The 16,685-nt window shown below is 38.9% G+C and overlaps 1 protein-coding gene across 2 annotated transcripts in view; it reads left to right on the top strand.

Moving 5' to 3' along the window:
- The window catches only part of MYRIP (myosin VIIA and Rab interacting protein), a 203,019-nt gene that overhangs the window by 164,849 nt on the left and 21,485 nt on the right, over nucleotides 1-16,685 (top strand). For both annotated transcript variants that reach the window (XM_056483448.1, XM_056483447.1), the window contains exons 9-12: nucleotides 996-1,173; nucleotides 2,070-2,165; nucleotides 5,617-6,266; nucleotides 13,707-13,943. In XM_056483448.1, the coding sequence (XP_056339423.1) occupies nucleotides 996-1,173; nucleotides 2,070-2,165; nucleotides 5,617-6,266; nucleotides 13,707-13,943 (1,161 nt within the window). The remainder of the gene's footprint in view (nucleotides 1-995; nucleotides 1,174-2,069; nucleotides 2,166-5,616; nucleotides 6,267-13,706; nucleotides 13,944-16,685) is intronic.

Below are 16,685 nucleotides of genomic sequence, written 5' to 3'. Positions count from 1 at the left end.
TTATTTGCAATTTGAACATCACTAAAAATGCACAAAGATATGAGAGTGCCAACTTGACCTGTGCAAAGCAGCTGAGCCACTTGTAACTGGCATATACAGTCTTGTATTGACTCTGCTGGGAAGGCAACTTGACTCCAACTCCGAAAGCCTTGTTTCTAGAACTGCATATGTGATTTGATATGCGGGTATGAGTTCTACTGAAATCATCAGGACACTGACAGCACTCAAAGCTTTTTAAAAAAGGCCAAATTTAAAGGTGTCTTCTGTAACTGACTGACTTCTCTGTGCCTAGGTCAAAACTAAAATGTCTCATCTGCTTATGTGGAAAAAAAGGCAAGTCCCTTCCCCTCATTAAGAGTCAGGCTGATTTACAATCAAAACAGTATTTTATTTTACCTTATTATGCCTTGAAATGTGACCCTCCTAGAACTAAATAGATGTGCAGTTGTAGGCTAAGTTGAGTTCATTAGTAAAATGACATAAAAAACTGCTCAGCATATTGGGTGTTATGTATGTATGTCCTAGCAAAAAGAATTCTGCATTAAAATCAGTTGAGTTGCAGATCTCTTTCTGGGGAACAGGCTGTTTGTTTGCTTTTTCTTTAGTTTTTAACTTCTGCAAATTGTTACACCAGATGGCCTGTTGAGCCAACAATAGATCATCATGTCTCACCACAATGGGATCCTTTCTGGCTAACTCGAGTCAAAGCAGTTCAGTATCAGTCCTCACCAAGCACATTCCCAACAACTTCACCTTAATTATTTGTCTCCATCTGGTCCATGGTAGTATAAACCATTTCCTGCCTCTTTGCGCAGCATCAGAAATGCACATAAATAAGCAATCCAATGCTGAATTATTTTGAATGCATTAAATCCCATTTGTGATGTTAGCACATTCCACACTTCCATGGATAACTGAATACTAATTATGGTAAAGAGTTGGATAATTAACTACTTCTATTTTTAAATTGCACTCTTTGATTTTTAATCCCACAGAGGTCTCAGTCTGCATTCTCCCTGGCTAGTGAAGATATGGCCAGTAAAGGACAAGACCTTGCATCATCTGTGACCGAGGCTCTTCAGAGGCAGCAAAAGGGACAGTCCAGGAAGCAGAAGGAACACAAGCTCTCTGCTTTACCCAGCTGGAAGAGTGTAGACAGACTAAATGAAACAAGTAAATATTTCTAGTACGAATAAGATTATTATTTTGGTTCTCACTCACGTGGAATAAATACAACTTAAAGCAAGGACCTTCTTGAGGGCATTTCTGCTGACCTCTGTGTTTTCAGAGGTCACATGTAAAATGCATATTTGATGTTGCCATGTCACAGTTTCACTGGGCTATGTCATTGCTTATCTTAACTTTCTTTAAAAAAAAATCATTCAAATTTTGGGTCTTTGTGAAATTTATTTTGGACTGTTACAAAATTTAGACAACTAGTTTGGATACATTTCAGGGCTTCTAAGACAAGAGTTCAAGGGCCCTTCTTAGTCATTGGTAATCTGTCCTCCAGTTGAAGGAATTTGCAGTCCATTATATCCCTTCCATGGCACAGGATGACTGTTCACAAGGTTGCATGGTGAGTCAGTCATTAAAATAATTCATGTTTAGAATTCCTCCTTACAACTTTATTTTCAACCCTGATTAATTCACAAATGCAGTGTTCTGTGCAGCCCTACTCACTGGTGCTTCTAGACTAGTTTGAGGAAGCTGTAGGAGTAGGAACTTCACAGACCAGCGGCTTCCCTAGATCTGGCCTTTGTCATCATGCATTAGGTGTGGATGTAAATATGGATGATGGATGGTGAGCAGCTTTCCAAGTTAGCTCCATTCCTGAATCAGCACCCTGGGATAGAATGCAATTCCCTGCTTACTTCTAGATGACATAAAGACAAGTTTTAACTGAAGAAGATATTGATGTATATAAGTATCTGAAGGGAGGGTGTCAGAGGATGGAGTCAGGCACTGCTCAGTGGTGCCAAGCAATAGGACAGGAGAGAGACAACAGGCAGAAACTGATGCACAGGGAGTTCTGCTTGGATATGAGAAAGAACTTCTTCACTATGCAGGTGACCAAGCGCTGGAACAGGTTGCCCAGAGATGCTGTGGAGTCCCCTTCACTGAAGATATTCAAGAACCCGGATGCAATCCTGTGCCATGTGCAGGTTGGTTGGACCAGCTGACCCACTGTGGTCCCTTCCAACCTAACCCTTTCTGTGCTTCTGCAGCTGTGGCTCCTGCTCTTGGGGTGGTCCTGTGTCCATTGTCTCTCTTCTGGCTGCAGCATTTGTGAGGTGTACAAGAGTGTAGCACCAGGCAACTCCCTCACCATAGAGTTGGTTAGTTTTTACCCCTACAGCTGCACAAGGGGAAGAGCTGAACTCATTGCAGCAGCATTCCCTGGCTCCAAGTGTTGTCATCCCGTGGCAGGATCTGCTTGTTCTTGCTTCTTCTCTTGTAGCAGCTGTAGAACCCATCTGACCCCTGTAGCACATTGGTTCATGAAGCTGTACAAGAGGAAAACCTCTTTTGTGGGGTGAGTTCTCTGGTGCTGTAACTCCCACTGCTGCCTCACTAGGTGCTGGCAAGCAGGAGTTGTCAAAATGTGTGTTTGGGTTTGGTGGGGACCAGGGGACTGGGGCTGCCCATCCATTCAATTTGTTTATCTGTAATGCCAGTTTGACAACTGGGGAGACTGAAATTTAGACAGCTTCAATACTTCTCCTCCCCCTTGAAAGAAATTAATATTAAAGTAGTACTAAAATCTGACTTAACCAAGTATTCATTACTCTGTGAATTTCTTAATCAACCCACTGTCAGAAATGTTTTTCTCCTGAGTATTTTAGAGGAAGGCCTATTTTCAGTAAAGCAGTTATTTGGTGATTAAATTTAAGAACACACTTGAATCCCATTGCATTCAACCGTTGAACAATTTAGTATTTAACAGTTGCTTAACAATAGCAGAACAACAAATTGACCCAGTTTCTTTTTGGGTGCTCAATGCAGAGGATTTGTTTTTGTTCTGCTTCTTTCAACTAAAAACCACATTTGTGCTGAAATTGTGGTGCCTATTGAGCTAATAGTAAATAGCTGATTGTACTAATATCTGTAAGTATGGTGTCTCACCTATGCAGTAATAAGCAGCTTTGTATAATGATACAGAAAGCAAGAGAAATCTCAACCAAGAGTCTGAAGTGGTAACATCAATGGGCTTTTTAGTCACGTAGCCAAATAGTTCATAATTATTTTTTCTTTTTTTTTTTCAATGCAGTTCATATTGGTTTAAATGATGACTGAAAAGCCACATTATGATACTGTGCTTTCCCCCTCCCCCCTTTATCAATAGTCTTACAATGAAACTTCTTAAATATTTTTTTCCTATTCTCATGGATGAATTATAGCTTATGCCCAAAGAATTGTGTGAAAAAGCCATTCTTTCAAGTAAGTGACTTCATTTTGAAAAATCAGGAAGGGAACACTTGACATTGCAGAATAAAACTGGGATAAAACTGAGTCAGCTTTCTGAATATCGAGTTCTCAGTGGCTTTCTATTCTGTTTGCCCTCTAAGATGTAATCAGCTACTATCCTGTCCTTTCTTCAGTTAACTGAGGTTGGTTTACTGATTCTCACATGGTATTGTTAAATAGAATAAGGGGATATGGTTTGGGAGAGAAAAATAGTTTGTGGCTCCCCATTACATATGTATAATGTGATGTAGATGAATTCAGTTCCTGATGGAGATTTATATCCTGCAGAGCTGTTGGCTGTGTTTGAAGGAATGATGTTTTAAGGAAGGTTCTCTCTCTCAAGAGACCCTATACTTAGATTAGTTAGTATAGTTGAGAAAAGTGAACAAGCATAAGCAAGCATATGCTTGATAGTTTGTTTGGGGTTTTTTCCCTGCAAAATCAGGGATTAAAATATAGAATTATTAGTTCTCCTTACACATCTGGCTTCAGTTATATGCTTGGTTGGCCACTGCTACAAGACAACTAGTATTCTTTTGATTTCCTTTTAAGTAGGAGTAAGAATTGGATTTTCTCAAGTTCTCCGAATTAACTTAAAACATAGAAAGTGAAAACAAGCCAAAATTATTCAAATGAGGAATAAATGCAAAATTTGTCATAAAACTCTCATAGCTCCTAAGTTTTAATTACCATTTAATTTTTGTTTTGCTTTTGTGGGAGTGATTTGGTGGTAGTAGTGCACCTCAGACTTTTTTTTTTATTTTAACTAAGCACAGCTTACTGCATACTAATGTTCTTTATGAACAGTTGCAGGGAAAAAACTAATCTTCTTTTTATCCTAGTATTTGTAGCCATCTAATGCAAAATGCCTAATTATATTCTACAACAGACCCAGATACTACTGTGTCCTTTTGAAAATAGTGAATTTCTGCTTACATTTTGAGAAAACTAATGGTTTGTATTAAGTATTTTTATAGGTTTCTGAAAATAACAAATGTGAATCCATAGGAGGAATCCTTAAGTCTGAAAAGTTCATTCAGTAGGCTGGATTACTGTGTAAATCCATGGCATTAGATATATTTTTCAAGTGCTGAAGAAGGCAGAGTTGTCACACATCCATATTCCCCATGAGGGGAATTTTCAATTTTGATTGGAAATTAAATCTAAATTTAGAAGAAATGCAATTCTCAGAGTTATAAGAGTTAAATAACACTTTCTGACCATATTTGTGACTTTTTTTGGTTTTTATGTTGGAGTTGTAAGGCATACTCTGAAAATGTGGAAGGATACAAGAGCAGCAGTGCTTGTGTCAGACAGAAGGTTCATTTGATATTTAGTCTGGGGTACAACAACAGCCATAAGCAAGAATCTAGGAGAGATTAGAACAAAGCAAGTATTTTTAATACTGCCTCTAACTAGGCTCTAAACCTCTAAAACTTTCAATTTAATGACTAACTCAGCTAGAAGTGTTTTTCTGTATGTAGTAAATTTTAGTGGATTTCTCCTCCATCTTCATAGCCATCTCTGTTTTATCATGGATAATTTCAAGCATTCAGAGCAACCTTAGGCAAGAAGCTCCATAGATCTGGTATCCATTGCATCCCACTTCTTTCTTTTGTTTGTTTAGAACTTTGATTTCTCTAGCTTCACTTCATATCCTCTTGTAGTTACGTTGGAAGAGATTCCCCCATCACTTTTATCATGTATTCTCTCAGTCTTGTCTCCTCCAGATAGCAGAGCTCTGGCTTCCTTGAATGGATGACATTTCAGAACCTGGTACATCCTTTGTTGCTCTTCTCTGGTTCTTTTTTCCATCTTTTCTTTTCAATATGGGGCACCAGAATTGCACACCAGAATCAAAGACATTTGCAAAATTCAGGGTTTATACATGCCTGTATGCTTAAGTTCCATCAGTCTTTACTAATAATTCTTTTACAAAAACACTTTGGTCCAAGTACTCTTCATTTTAGTCATCACCATGACTTAAAGTGGTAGCTAGTAGTAGGGCAGCTTGGCTCTCAACAAGAGAGTTCACGTGACAGCAGCACTTGCATTTGTTTGTTAGTTTTGTTGAAACTTCAACCTGTGGCAAGTAAAAGCAGCCTTTCAGAGTGTGTGACCACAGCTGTCCTTGTTTCCTTTTCATAGGTCCACCTTCTGTTTTCCAAAGCACCGACGGAAACTGGGTGGCTTTGCAGAATGTCGCTCTGCCTCGTCCCCGAATGCTCGCCAAACCAAAGAGTCAGGTGTTCAGAGCTCTGGAGAACGAGTCCAGCGTTGTGTCTGCCTATGACGAGATGGGCTCGGACAGCGAGGATGACTATGACTGGAACGTGGCCTTGAACAAGCTGCGCCGGAGACCTCGACAATTGCCAGACGACTTCTACTACTCCAACTCCCAGTATGGCACCGAGTGGGTTTATGGCAACGATCAGTACCAGGCAGTGACCTCCCCCTCCTCTGGGTTATACACCAACACTGAGACACTGCTGTCCGATTCAGAAACATCTTCAGTAAACTCTTCCCAGGAAGCTAAAGGACCTAGCAAACTTCTCTGGTTGCAAAGCAGAACTCAAAGTGATATGCCCAGAATGGAAAAGAAACACTTCCATGGAGAACTAGATGTAAATTTCAATCCACAGGCAACCAGCTTGGAGTACTCAGACAGCAGTGAGACTGAAGAAGTCCATTATGATTTAGAAAAGAGATCAAGAAGGTGGAAGAAGAACAAAGCCATCTCTGAAGACTTATGTGAAGAAAAGAATCAGGCAAAAACCAGCAAGATTAATTTAAGTCAGGTAATTATGCTTGAGATTACCAAATGCATTTTCAAAAAGAGCTGGGCAGAACTAATTAAGCTATGCTGGCAATATCATGTGAATCATGAGTAGGAGGTGGAGTGTTCTTGCAAGCGTTATGTTCCTCATGTCTCCTAAATAAGAAGAAGAAAAAGTAGGGTGTTAGACAAGCTCTACCTTTTTCTCAAATAGGCCACTTTAATCCAATCAAAGACATTATTGATGTAAAATACAGTGCTCTTAAGGAAAAAAACCCTCAAGATTGTCAACAGCTAAGACATGTTAATTAATCACTTGTTTTGTTGTACTGGTTGTTGTCTGTTTTCTTGGTATAAGAAATAACTCATATGCCTGGGAATCTGCTCTGCGGTGCCTACAAATATTCTGGTAAAGGATAAATCTAACGAGCAGCAGAAATTCAGAAAGGGCTTTTTGTGAAATCCAGTCCAAATGATGTCTGCTTTTAATTGGTCACCTTAAGATGAGTTCTGATGTGTTAGGGTGAGTGTTTGCAAACTACTTCCATTTAAATAGTTTGTCAATTCATTAAGAAAACAAACAAAATCCAAACAAGCAAGCAAAAACCTGAACTGTAATATCTCAGACTTGGAAAAACTGTTCATACAGCTTGAAGACAGCAAACGTTTCTTTTAAATTACAGGTGCTGGATAACCAGAAAGCCAAGAAGTCTCCTGTATTTGGAGTTTGTCCAGACTTGGGACTGATATTAAGGGGTCCATTTGTCCCCCAGAATTTTGTTAGCAGTGCAAGCACACAAGCTCAGGAGAATATCGACCCCCAGCTCCATTTCACACATCCTACCCCTCTTAAATCCTGAAGCTGCATCATTGCTGCAGTAGAGTAATAATAAGCCTGAAGCAAGGAGCTGAGGGCTGTCTTCTCCCTGTGCCTCTGATTATGGGTAGCCTGATTCAGTCTTAAAGATAACTGACCAAATTTAGGATGCCTGGAATACTTTTTATTTTCTTGTGCTACTAGCCTGTATTTCTTATAGAAAAACACCAGTACAGTCAATATTAGGATTATAGGATTTCAGCAGGGCTTTCATGCTGGATGTCATTAATTCTGGACCCATTCCATCTGATTCTAGGACAGAGTGTGGGTGTTTGGGGTGTTCTGTACTGATTCATTTATACTTATGTCCTCACATGTTTAAAATCAACAGTGATTGAAGGGGAGTATGATGTATTGTAATATGATCTGATGACACATCAGTGGCCATTACTGACTTCTTAGAACATCAGGCAGAATTACAAGGCTTTACAGGGACTGCACAAAGACCATATCTTGTACATAAGACTTCAGCATTTAGCTTTCTGGCTTTGTGTATTTGTGCATGATCTCTGTGTGTCTGTATTCATATTGTGGCTTCCTAATCACAATAGACAATATGCAGAGAAGGAAGATCAGAGCTCACAGAGAAGGTCCTGGAGACATTATAGAATCATAGAGTCATTTAGATTGGAAATACTTTTCAGATCATCAAGTCTAGCTGTCAACCCAGCACTGCTGCGTCTACCACTAAACATTGTCTCTAAGTGCCATGACTACACATCTTTTAAATACCTCCAGGGTGGTGAATCAACCAGTTCCCTGGCAGTCTGTTCCAGTGCTAGATAATCCTTTCTGTGGAGAAATTTTTCATAAAATCCAATCTAAACCTCTCATCCAGGTCAGGTCAGAAAGGCAGGGTGTTTCCCACACATCCATGATGGCATCCTTTAGCAACTCAGTGTGCGCTTCAAAGTGCAAGCTGGTGTGGAAAATTATTCTTCTTTCCAAGTCTTCTGCGAGTTGCTTTGTCTCTTGTAACCTGTCTGTAGTTCTGAAAGTGCAAGATTCGGGATTCTCACCCTCTCCCCTTCATTTTACTCTCAAGGCTAAAAAAGGCTGTTTGTGCTCCCCTGCTCCCTCAGCCTCAGTGGGGCAAGCAGAGGCACACTGCCTCCAGATCATGCCACTGTTTTCAAAGCAATGAAATACTCACTAGGAAATTTATTATGGGTGGGTTTGCATGTGTTTAGTTGGCATTTGGACACACACACGCACACAGAGGTGGCTGTTTTGACAGCTGGTGCTCACATCTGTAGAACTTTTACTCCAGCCTCTGGCAAACAAGCACTGCTGGCAGCAGGAATGGACTGACTACCACATTTTAGAGCATGGCTGAAAAATTCTAGGAAGCAAGTAGAATTGTCATGTGTGTAAGGAACCTGATTTAATGTATGAGAATTAGCCAGACATCATTTACATTGCTCAGGAAAATGAGATAAAAGGGATGTCAGAGTTTCATATATTCTATAGAATAATGTATTGATCTTGGTAAAATGATTGAGGCTGCAGCAAGGAGAGCCCTATGTATAAACAGTTCTACGGAATTATGGCGTAGGTGTGTGAACTGCAGACAGCATAGACTTAAGATGACTGACTGCAGGCTCTTAAACCAGGCATAGCTTTCCACATGATGAGATTATGCAGAGTTTGCAGAGACCATGCAAACTCTTCTAAACTCTTGTTGAACCAAGGTACTAGACACTGAATCACTGATTATATGTCAACTGCAGTAAAGAAACACACTTTTTCACTGCTATACTGCATTGGAATATAATCTTATTTCACTGCATTGTAATAATAATATGATAATTCGTTAACCATTAGGTTTTCATCAGCATTGTAGAACAGGATTTCAGTTTATCAGCCTAGAAGTTGGGGTTTCATTTTTAATTTTCAAATAGTGAAGGTTGCTTTCTTGTTTTCTACTCTTCAAGTTTCTCAGTGAGATGAGAACAAGCCGTTTTTCTTCTTTGCTCTGAGTCCAGAGAGTTGTAAGCAGTAATGTTCTGGAAAAACTGCAGTCAATTCATAACTGACAACTGAATTTCAATTTAAAATCGGGTATTTTTAATCAGGATCCAGTTCCTAGATTTAGGATAATGCTGTGGCATGTATTTTTAAAACATATTTTAGACACAACAGTGGAATGCTGACTTCGTGACTGAGAGAGAATTTTTTATTTAAAGTCTTCAATGACTTAGAAGGAGAAATCGAGAACAGATACCAAGATGTGCTGTATCCATGGAATTTTTTGCTTAATGATAAGTAAAAGAACAAACTTCTTTACTGAGCTGTCTGTAGAGATGCCATAAACATAAGTCATTAAGCAAGATATGAAAACTGTCCTGATAAAACCAAAGTCCTGCTCTAAATAATATCTGATTGCATATGTACCACGAAAGACTTGTATTTCTGTGGGAACTGAACTGGAAAGTGCAACCTTGCTTTTAATTATTATTTTTCAAATGGTAACTTTTTACAAAAATGGACACTCAAGCCACCATTCATTATCTGCTTTTATTATTAATAATTATAATAATAGTTTATACTATTAGTAATAATAATATTGATATATTGGCTCTCATTATCTTTTTGCAAGAAGGAGATGATTGTTGCTTAATGTAGCTGAAGTTCTTATGTTTCTGGTGCAAAGTGGAGGGGCTTAATTGCTTCAAGTGAAAGAAGTGCTCTCATTATGACTTTGCTTCTTTGATCAGGAGACCCCACCTGTTAATTACAGCCCTCCTGCCCTGCAGCCAGGTAAGGGGTGAGCCTGTTCCCACGGGATTGTATTTTTTGAAAACAGCTCCCTGAAATCACTCTGGCTCTTGTTGAGAAACTGCTTGCAAACCTCACAATTAGTGTATTCTCCTAAAAATTTTAGTTTCCAATTTTTTGGTTCCTACATGAAGGGAACTTTCTCTCAGGAATTTATAATTTAACATGGATTTTGTTCTGCAGATTTTTTTTTTTTTTAAATTTTGTTTCTGTCCACTCTGATGACATTGAGTTATCAGCCATTTGTGTGCAAGGATTTGGACACTATTTATGAGTAAAGGTGTATTTCTTGTTTTCATTGTCTCCTAAAACATGTATGCTTGCATAGAAACACTTGATTTTCTTTTAGTGAAACTGGGTTCGTGGCTCTGTCAGTCTGCCAGGCCCTCACAGAAACTCAGTCACCAGATAAAATCATAGTCCTTTATTTTTTTTCTGCAGTCATTAGCGTTATATATTGCTGATGGATGCAAATGGGAATTTACACAATGATTTGTGTAATGACACAAAAATGTCATTAAACTTACCAGAAAGAGTGAAAACATGAGCAGTAAAGTATAACAAAATTTAACACAGCATCTATTAAATAATAATAGTAGTACCTTTTGATTTATTTATTTTATTGTTTTTGTGGCTGCTAATGCATTTTTTAACTTGTAAATCCATGAAAGAGGTATAATCTCCTCACAAATAGTTTGCTGCCACTAGAAAGGCCCAACAGAAAGGCCTGCTATTAACAGAAACCACGAAGTGCAGCAGTGTAAGGTATCATTATCTCTTCATGTGCACAGGAATTAACAGCTGTAGCCAATATAGATAATCCGCCCACTCATTTAAAGGAGGTTGGAAAGCTAAAAATGAATAGTAGGCACACCTGAGCTCAGCTGTAATACAGTCAATACTCTCAAGATGAGTCCTCTCCCAAGAAACAATATGTATTCAAAACACAGATTTAGCTGATGCAGAATGAGACCCTGGGGTTGCCAAGGCATCTCATGACTTTCATCTGTGCTGGCAGACTTAGCAAAAAGATCTTTAAGTTGCTGCCATGTGTGATCCTATGAAGACTGGTATTTCTTCAGGATTGAGAGGAGTTGTCATATTGCTTGTCAATACAGATTCTCTAGATTAGCTTGTGATGCTTTTCATGGGTGTATATGTGCACTGCTACTCCAGTAAAGCTGCTAAACAGTTAAGGCTAAACAGACCTATTTAAGAAGACCCCAGAGGACTCATGCATGTCCTGCTGCACAGTGAAGTCTGTCAGTACAGCAGTCAGGAAGGAGGAAGTTTTGAAAAATCCACCACTCTGGACTGCCAGCCTCTCTCACTGCTCCACTAGATTTTATACACATATCTGTAAGCTCATTTAAACAAGAATACAAAATTCTTGTCTTTACAAGCTTGATCTGCTCAAATGTCTCTATAGAATCGGATTTTCTTCTTTTCCTTGCAGACTTGAACTCAAGGTAAACTGGCTCAATCTTCATCAACACTGCTAGAGTAAGCCCACATCCCTAGTGCAGAGCTGTAATCCAGGTGTTTTGGTAGATGAGAGCAGGTTTTTTGGAGATACCACTTAAATAAATGGAGGTAATTCAAGTAAAGAGGGTTCCAGTAATTAGCTTAGACTAGATACCTAGCTGTAAATAGCTGAGGTTTAATGAGCTGTATCTTCACTAAACTGTATCCTCATAAAATACAAAATACAAGTGCACAGTTTAGCTGTGCTTTCTATCCTGTATATCACATAAATTATCACTGTTCCTTTCCTGGGTACAAACTGATGGACTCATTGATTCAGCAACAGGTTTCAGGGGTTTTTTTAATAGTAGTTTAGTGATTTGTGAGTATTGGTCATTGGCAGGTTGTTGGTTCTGATATTTGTAACAAGTCATAGAGTGACGTGCAAGAAATGTCTGAAGAAAACTTCTCTTGCAATTTCAGAAAACATCATTATGATAGAGATTTTTAATTTATGAGGTGAAATACATCAGTCTTTTGCATGTATATAAGAGCATGTAATATTATAAAACTGAAGTGAAAACACACTGGTTTGAAATCTTGTTTCTGATCATTGAACAGCTTTTTAGCAGAAAAGGCTCTTTATTCTGCAAAAGCTGATTGTTTGGGAAAGAGTTTCAGCATAAATCCATGGTTCCCCTTTTATTGTATCTCTCAAATTCTATTGTTCCTTCAAATCCTGATTTTTCTAAAAGGGCCTTCTGCATCCTGAAGGTGAACTATAAAATAGTAATTTAGTTATGCAATTGATTGAATTGCAAGTAACTGCGGAGATAAATTGTCCAGAACACTGTGAAAGTGCTGAACATTCCAGTCGAGTTTACTGTATGTAAGATGAGAACTGACATGAACACAATGTGTCAATCCATTTAAAGCAGTTTGGTGGGTAGGGTTTGTGAGGGAGTGGGCAGAGTTAACATTTCCTGTGAGAACTGGAGGTAATTGGTTCATCCCTGAACAGTGCTGCTACAGCTGCTCCTGTTTATGTATTTCCAAATGAATGGAAGAGAGAGCACAGATTTTAGTGTTTCCAGCAGTGTCTGATCTTGTCATGGTATGAGAACCTAAGGCAGATAGGAACAATTTCCTCTCTAAGAATTGCTCCAAATCATCCTCCTAGACCTGCTGAGATGTGCCTACCACTCAGACTGAATTCAGTCCCAGACTGAATTCTTTATAGCCTCCCTCTGGGTGGTTTTGCACAATTATGCTCCATTTCAATATATCTGTCACTTTTAAATTCATCTAATACCATCTTATTTCATGGACTTGGCTGAAGCACCAAACAAGTTAATGATTCAAAACTTTCTCTCTGCAGACAGCAGGGAGAGAACATTTCCAGAGGGCAGGAAATGCTGTAGGTAGAACAGGTTGCTCTGGAAGGTGCCTGTCTCTCTCCAGGGGCTGTAGTGGAAATCAGGGCAAATTGGATCCTAATCAGACAGCACAGATCCAGAAAATGAATTGATGTATACCTGGAGATTAGGTTTTAGAACAACTATGAGATATCAGATTTTTTCAGCAAGTGCTAACAAAACTATCCCCCTTTCCACCTTATTAAATGCTGGGCAGACACTCTGATAAACATTTACAAAATAATTTTGCTTTTCTTCTCTTCAGCTTCCAAAGAAACTTGTGGCTGTCTATGTAGCACCCAGTGTATTTAAGTGACCCTTTAAGTGTTTCCCAGATTTAAGGATGCAAGACTCAGAACAGAAGGTGCTCCTGAAGACTGAACTTGTTCTAAGGAGGATGGACTTGGAAAAAAATAATCTCTAGGGGACCTACCTATGAAAATAATCACTGTGAAAACCAACAATCTTAAGCAACATCATGTAACAGAAGAGAAGTTTTTCAAAACTTGTTTCCAGTAGTCTTTAAGAAGAACATGGATAATGCACGAGACCAAGCAGTCAGGGAATGCAAGCACAGCTTTCAACTGAAAGCTGAACACAACTGCACGGTTATTTAATTCCCAGACTGCACATTTATCTGCACTGTTCCTGGAAGGGATGGCAGTGCTGGGAATGGGAAATAGAGGCATGTTTTCTTAGTTTCACAGATACATAGTGATATTGATAGTTCCTTTTTTAGATAACATGAGAGTAAGCAGGAATGATTAATACAATCCAGCAAGTGTTCGTTTACTGGTATTCATTTTTTTATCAGAACACTTAGTGTGCTTTCTTTCTAGTTTCCCTGCAGAGTGTCATACCTATAGTTTGTTAGAAAGCTTTCTGTGCCTACACAAGAACTATATGTTTTTTTCTAATGTCTTTGTAGGATTTTGATGATTTATCAGAAACAGATCTAAGCAATGAGGATCAGCACCATGTCAAACCTGAAGTTATGGAGGATGAACTTAAATCTAGGTTATTTCAACTTGCTGCTAAAATGAGTGACAAGGAAACATCATCTGGTGAAGAACAAGAGTCAGAACCTGGAGTAGACCTGGAAAACCAGAAGGAGAGTTTGTCCTCAGAAGAAAATGGCAGAAGTATTCAGGAAGAGTTAAAGAAGGTAAGTGGTAAAGGACTAGGAATAGTACTGTAAGAGTTAGATTCAAAAAGAAAAAAATATGGCTAGAAAACTGAACTCAGTTGCTTAAAAAACCCCTGAATTCCTTTATGCCAGTCTGAGCCTAACCCCTTGTGTAGATAAAGGTTCAGTTAAGGTGTGTTTTCCTCTCTTTGAGGAACAGACAGCCTACAGCATCAGTTACAAGCAGGGAATTTAGCTTGTGCAACAAAACTGTTAACTGGGTAATATTAATGGTAATATTAATGGAATTATGTCAATTTATACTGACTGAAAATTGACTTCCACTTTTTTATTTTAAAACCTATCCAGTTTTTCTTTTTTCGTCCTTGCTAACCAGACAGTTTAAGTGGTATTTTCCATCCTTTTAATTGCTCCTCTCTTTGTAGCACTATCTAGTTCATGCTGATGGCATAGATTCTTCTTTTGCATCTCTATTAAAATATTTAATGTTTCTTTAAAGCTTTCCAACCCTGTTACCCTGTCAACTAATAGGTTTCTGATGGTAGTAACATTTTTTAATGAAACTGAAATTCAGTGTCAGTTCTGATAGTGCCTAAGATCCTTCATTTGTGCCATCTCACTCTTACAATGAGATAGCAGATTTCAGTGTAACTCACAGGATTTACCACATCCTCTCTTCCCGTTCTACCTCTGAATTTCTCTTCAGATCACGTGGCATACTTGAATTTGGTGCTCTAGGAGCCCAGTGCTGCCCCTTGCCAGTCAAGCACTCTTATTCCTTAGATACACTTAGACTTTTTCTAGTCTGCTGCACATCTTGACTTGCCTTTTGGGGTATTCTGTGCACAGCAGCTCAGCTTTGACAAGCGATATGGACAACTCTATAAAGGAAATCTATTTGTCATAATTTAAAAGGTGTTTTGTTCAAATGATATAAAAAACTAATACACTGGGAGGTGAAAACAGGATCAAGTCACCCAGGCTGACGATAGAGATGCTGCCTAAGTGTGCAGGAATGGTGTCACAAAAGCCAGTGCTCATCTGAAGTTGAATCTGTCAAGATACACAAAGGGAAAAAAGTCTTCTACAGGTCCATCAGCAACAAAAGGCAGATGAGGGAAGGCTGGGCTCACTACTGCAGTGATCTGGTGACACAGAACATGGAAAAGGCTGTTACACAAGATTGTTTTCACCTCAGTTTACAGGAAAGATTTTCCCTCAAGAATCCCAGGCCCCAGAGACCTGTGGGAAAACCTTGGAACAGTGAAGACTTATCCTTGGTAGAGGAGGAGCAGGCTAGCAAGTATTTCAAAAACTGGGATGTGTACATGTTCATGGTGTCTGATAGGGGGCTTCTAAGACCTGAGGGAACTGGCCCATGTCATTGTGAGGTTCATCTTCAAAGGATCATGGCAATCTGAGACAGAGCTATGAATAGTGTTTATTTTGGCTTTAACAAGACTTTTAGCAGTCAAATGCAAAGGGAAATGCAAGTCCTGCACCTGGGAAGTGATTAGCTTATGCACCTCTATTCAATATCGGTGAGGCCATTTCTGGAGTACTGTGTCTTGTTATGGGCTCCCTAGTACAAGGTCCACATGGACACACTGAAATGAGTCCTGTGAAGAGCCACTGAATTGATTAAAAAATGGGGCACCTGTCATGAGGAGAGGCTGAGAGAGCTGCCATTGTCTATCCAAGAAAAGAAGAGAAGGCTTGGGAGAATCTCTTCAATGTGTTTAAATACCTGATGGGGAGAGTGGGGAGTGTAGTATATACTCTTTTTGTTTATAATAAAGAAACCAGAACACTCCAGTACTCTCCATGGTCTGGAATTCAGCAGAATTGGCAGGGGAAACTTCTCCAGATGCAGGGAAAGAAGCACGCTGCTTTCATTCTTATTCTTGGCAGTTGTCCTTAAATGTACTTTAGAATCTTCTGACATGCCTTCTCTCTGGAAAGTTGGCTGCCAACATCTTACAAGGAAGTGCTGAAGATGGCAGTGTATAATATCAGTTGGGGCTGTGGCAGTCTAAAGTACAGACATACCTAGACTCATAAAAGTTGCAATAACTGTAGGATGAGTAGATGTCATGTGAAAGACAAGCACAGAAAATCTATTTTCAGGCAAGCAGTAATTTTAGATACCTTCAAAGCCAGAAGTCCCAATATGCTGTCTCTTTAAAAAGCCTGATTGTTGCAGAATGCACTTGCAGGGATTTACAGATCTTTCAGGCTAGGACTTGCCATTATTGGTCAAAGCAGCCTTCTGACCTGGGTATATGGTTTCAAATTAAATATACAGAAACATTAGTTCTACACCATTAAAATGAGAGCTGGAGTGCCTAGACTCTGCTTTTTGTTCCTGAACATAAATACTGTACTTTAGCCATCTTGCTTATATTTTAGCTATGCTGCTTGTCTTTGTTAATATTCTGTTTTCATAAGTGTTACAGTGTGACTTGGGTTTTGCCAATTTTAATATATTTAATTTCTTTTAGAGATAGGATTTGGAAGTAGAGAAAAGGCAGGCTCAAAACTTAAAAAGGTACAAGAAGAAATTTATTAATAACACAAAAAGAAATTCAGAATAAAATTCCTAGATTATTCCCTCCTCCCTTCATTCCACATTCCTTAACAACATCATACAAAAAACACTTTAGTCAGTTATCCACCCAAATAATTATTCCAGTTCACTTAAGAGAGAAAAGTCTCTTTTTTTAGTTATGGCTTAGGGGGGGTCTTCACCTTCACAATCTA

This window comes from Oenanthe melanoleuca, chromosome 2 (genome assembly GCF_029582105.1).
Source record: "Oenanthe melanoleuca isolate GR-GAL-2019-014 chromosome 2, OMel1.0, whole genome shotgun sequence".
Classification (NCBI taxonomy): Eukaryota; Metazoa; Chordata; class Aves; order Passeriformes; family Muscicapidae; genus Oenanthe; species Oenanthe melanoleuca.
This window is presented reverse-complemented; position numbering and strand designations above follow the sequence as displayed.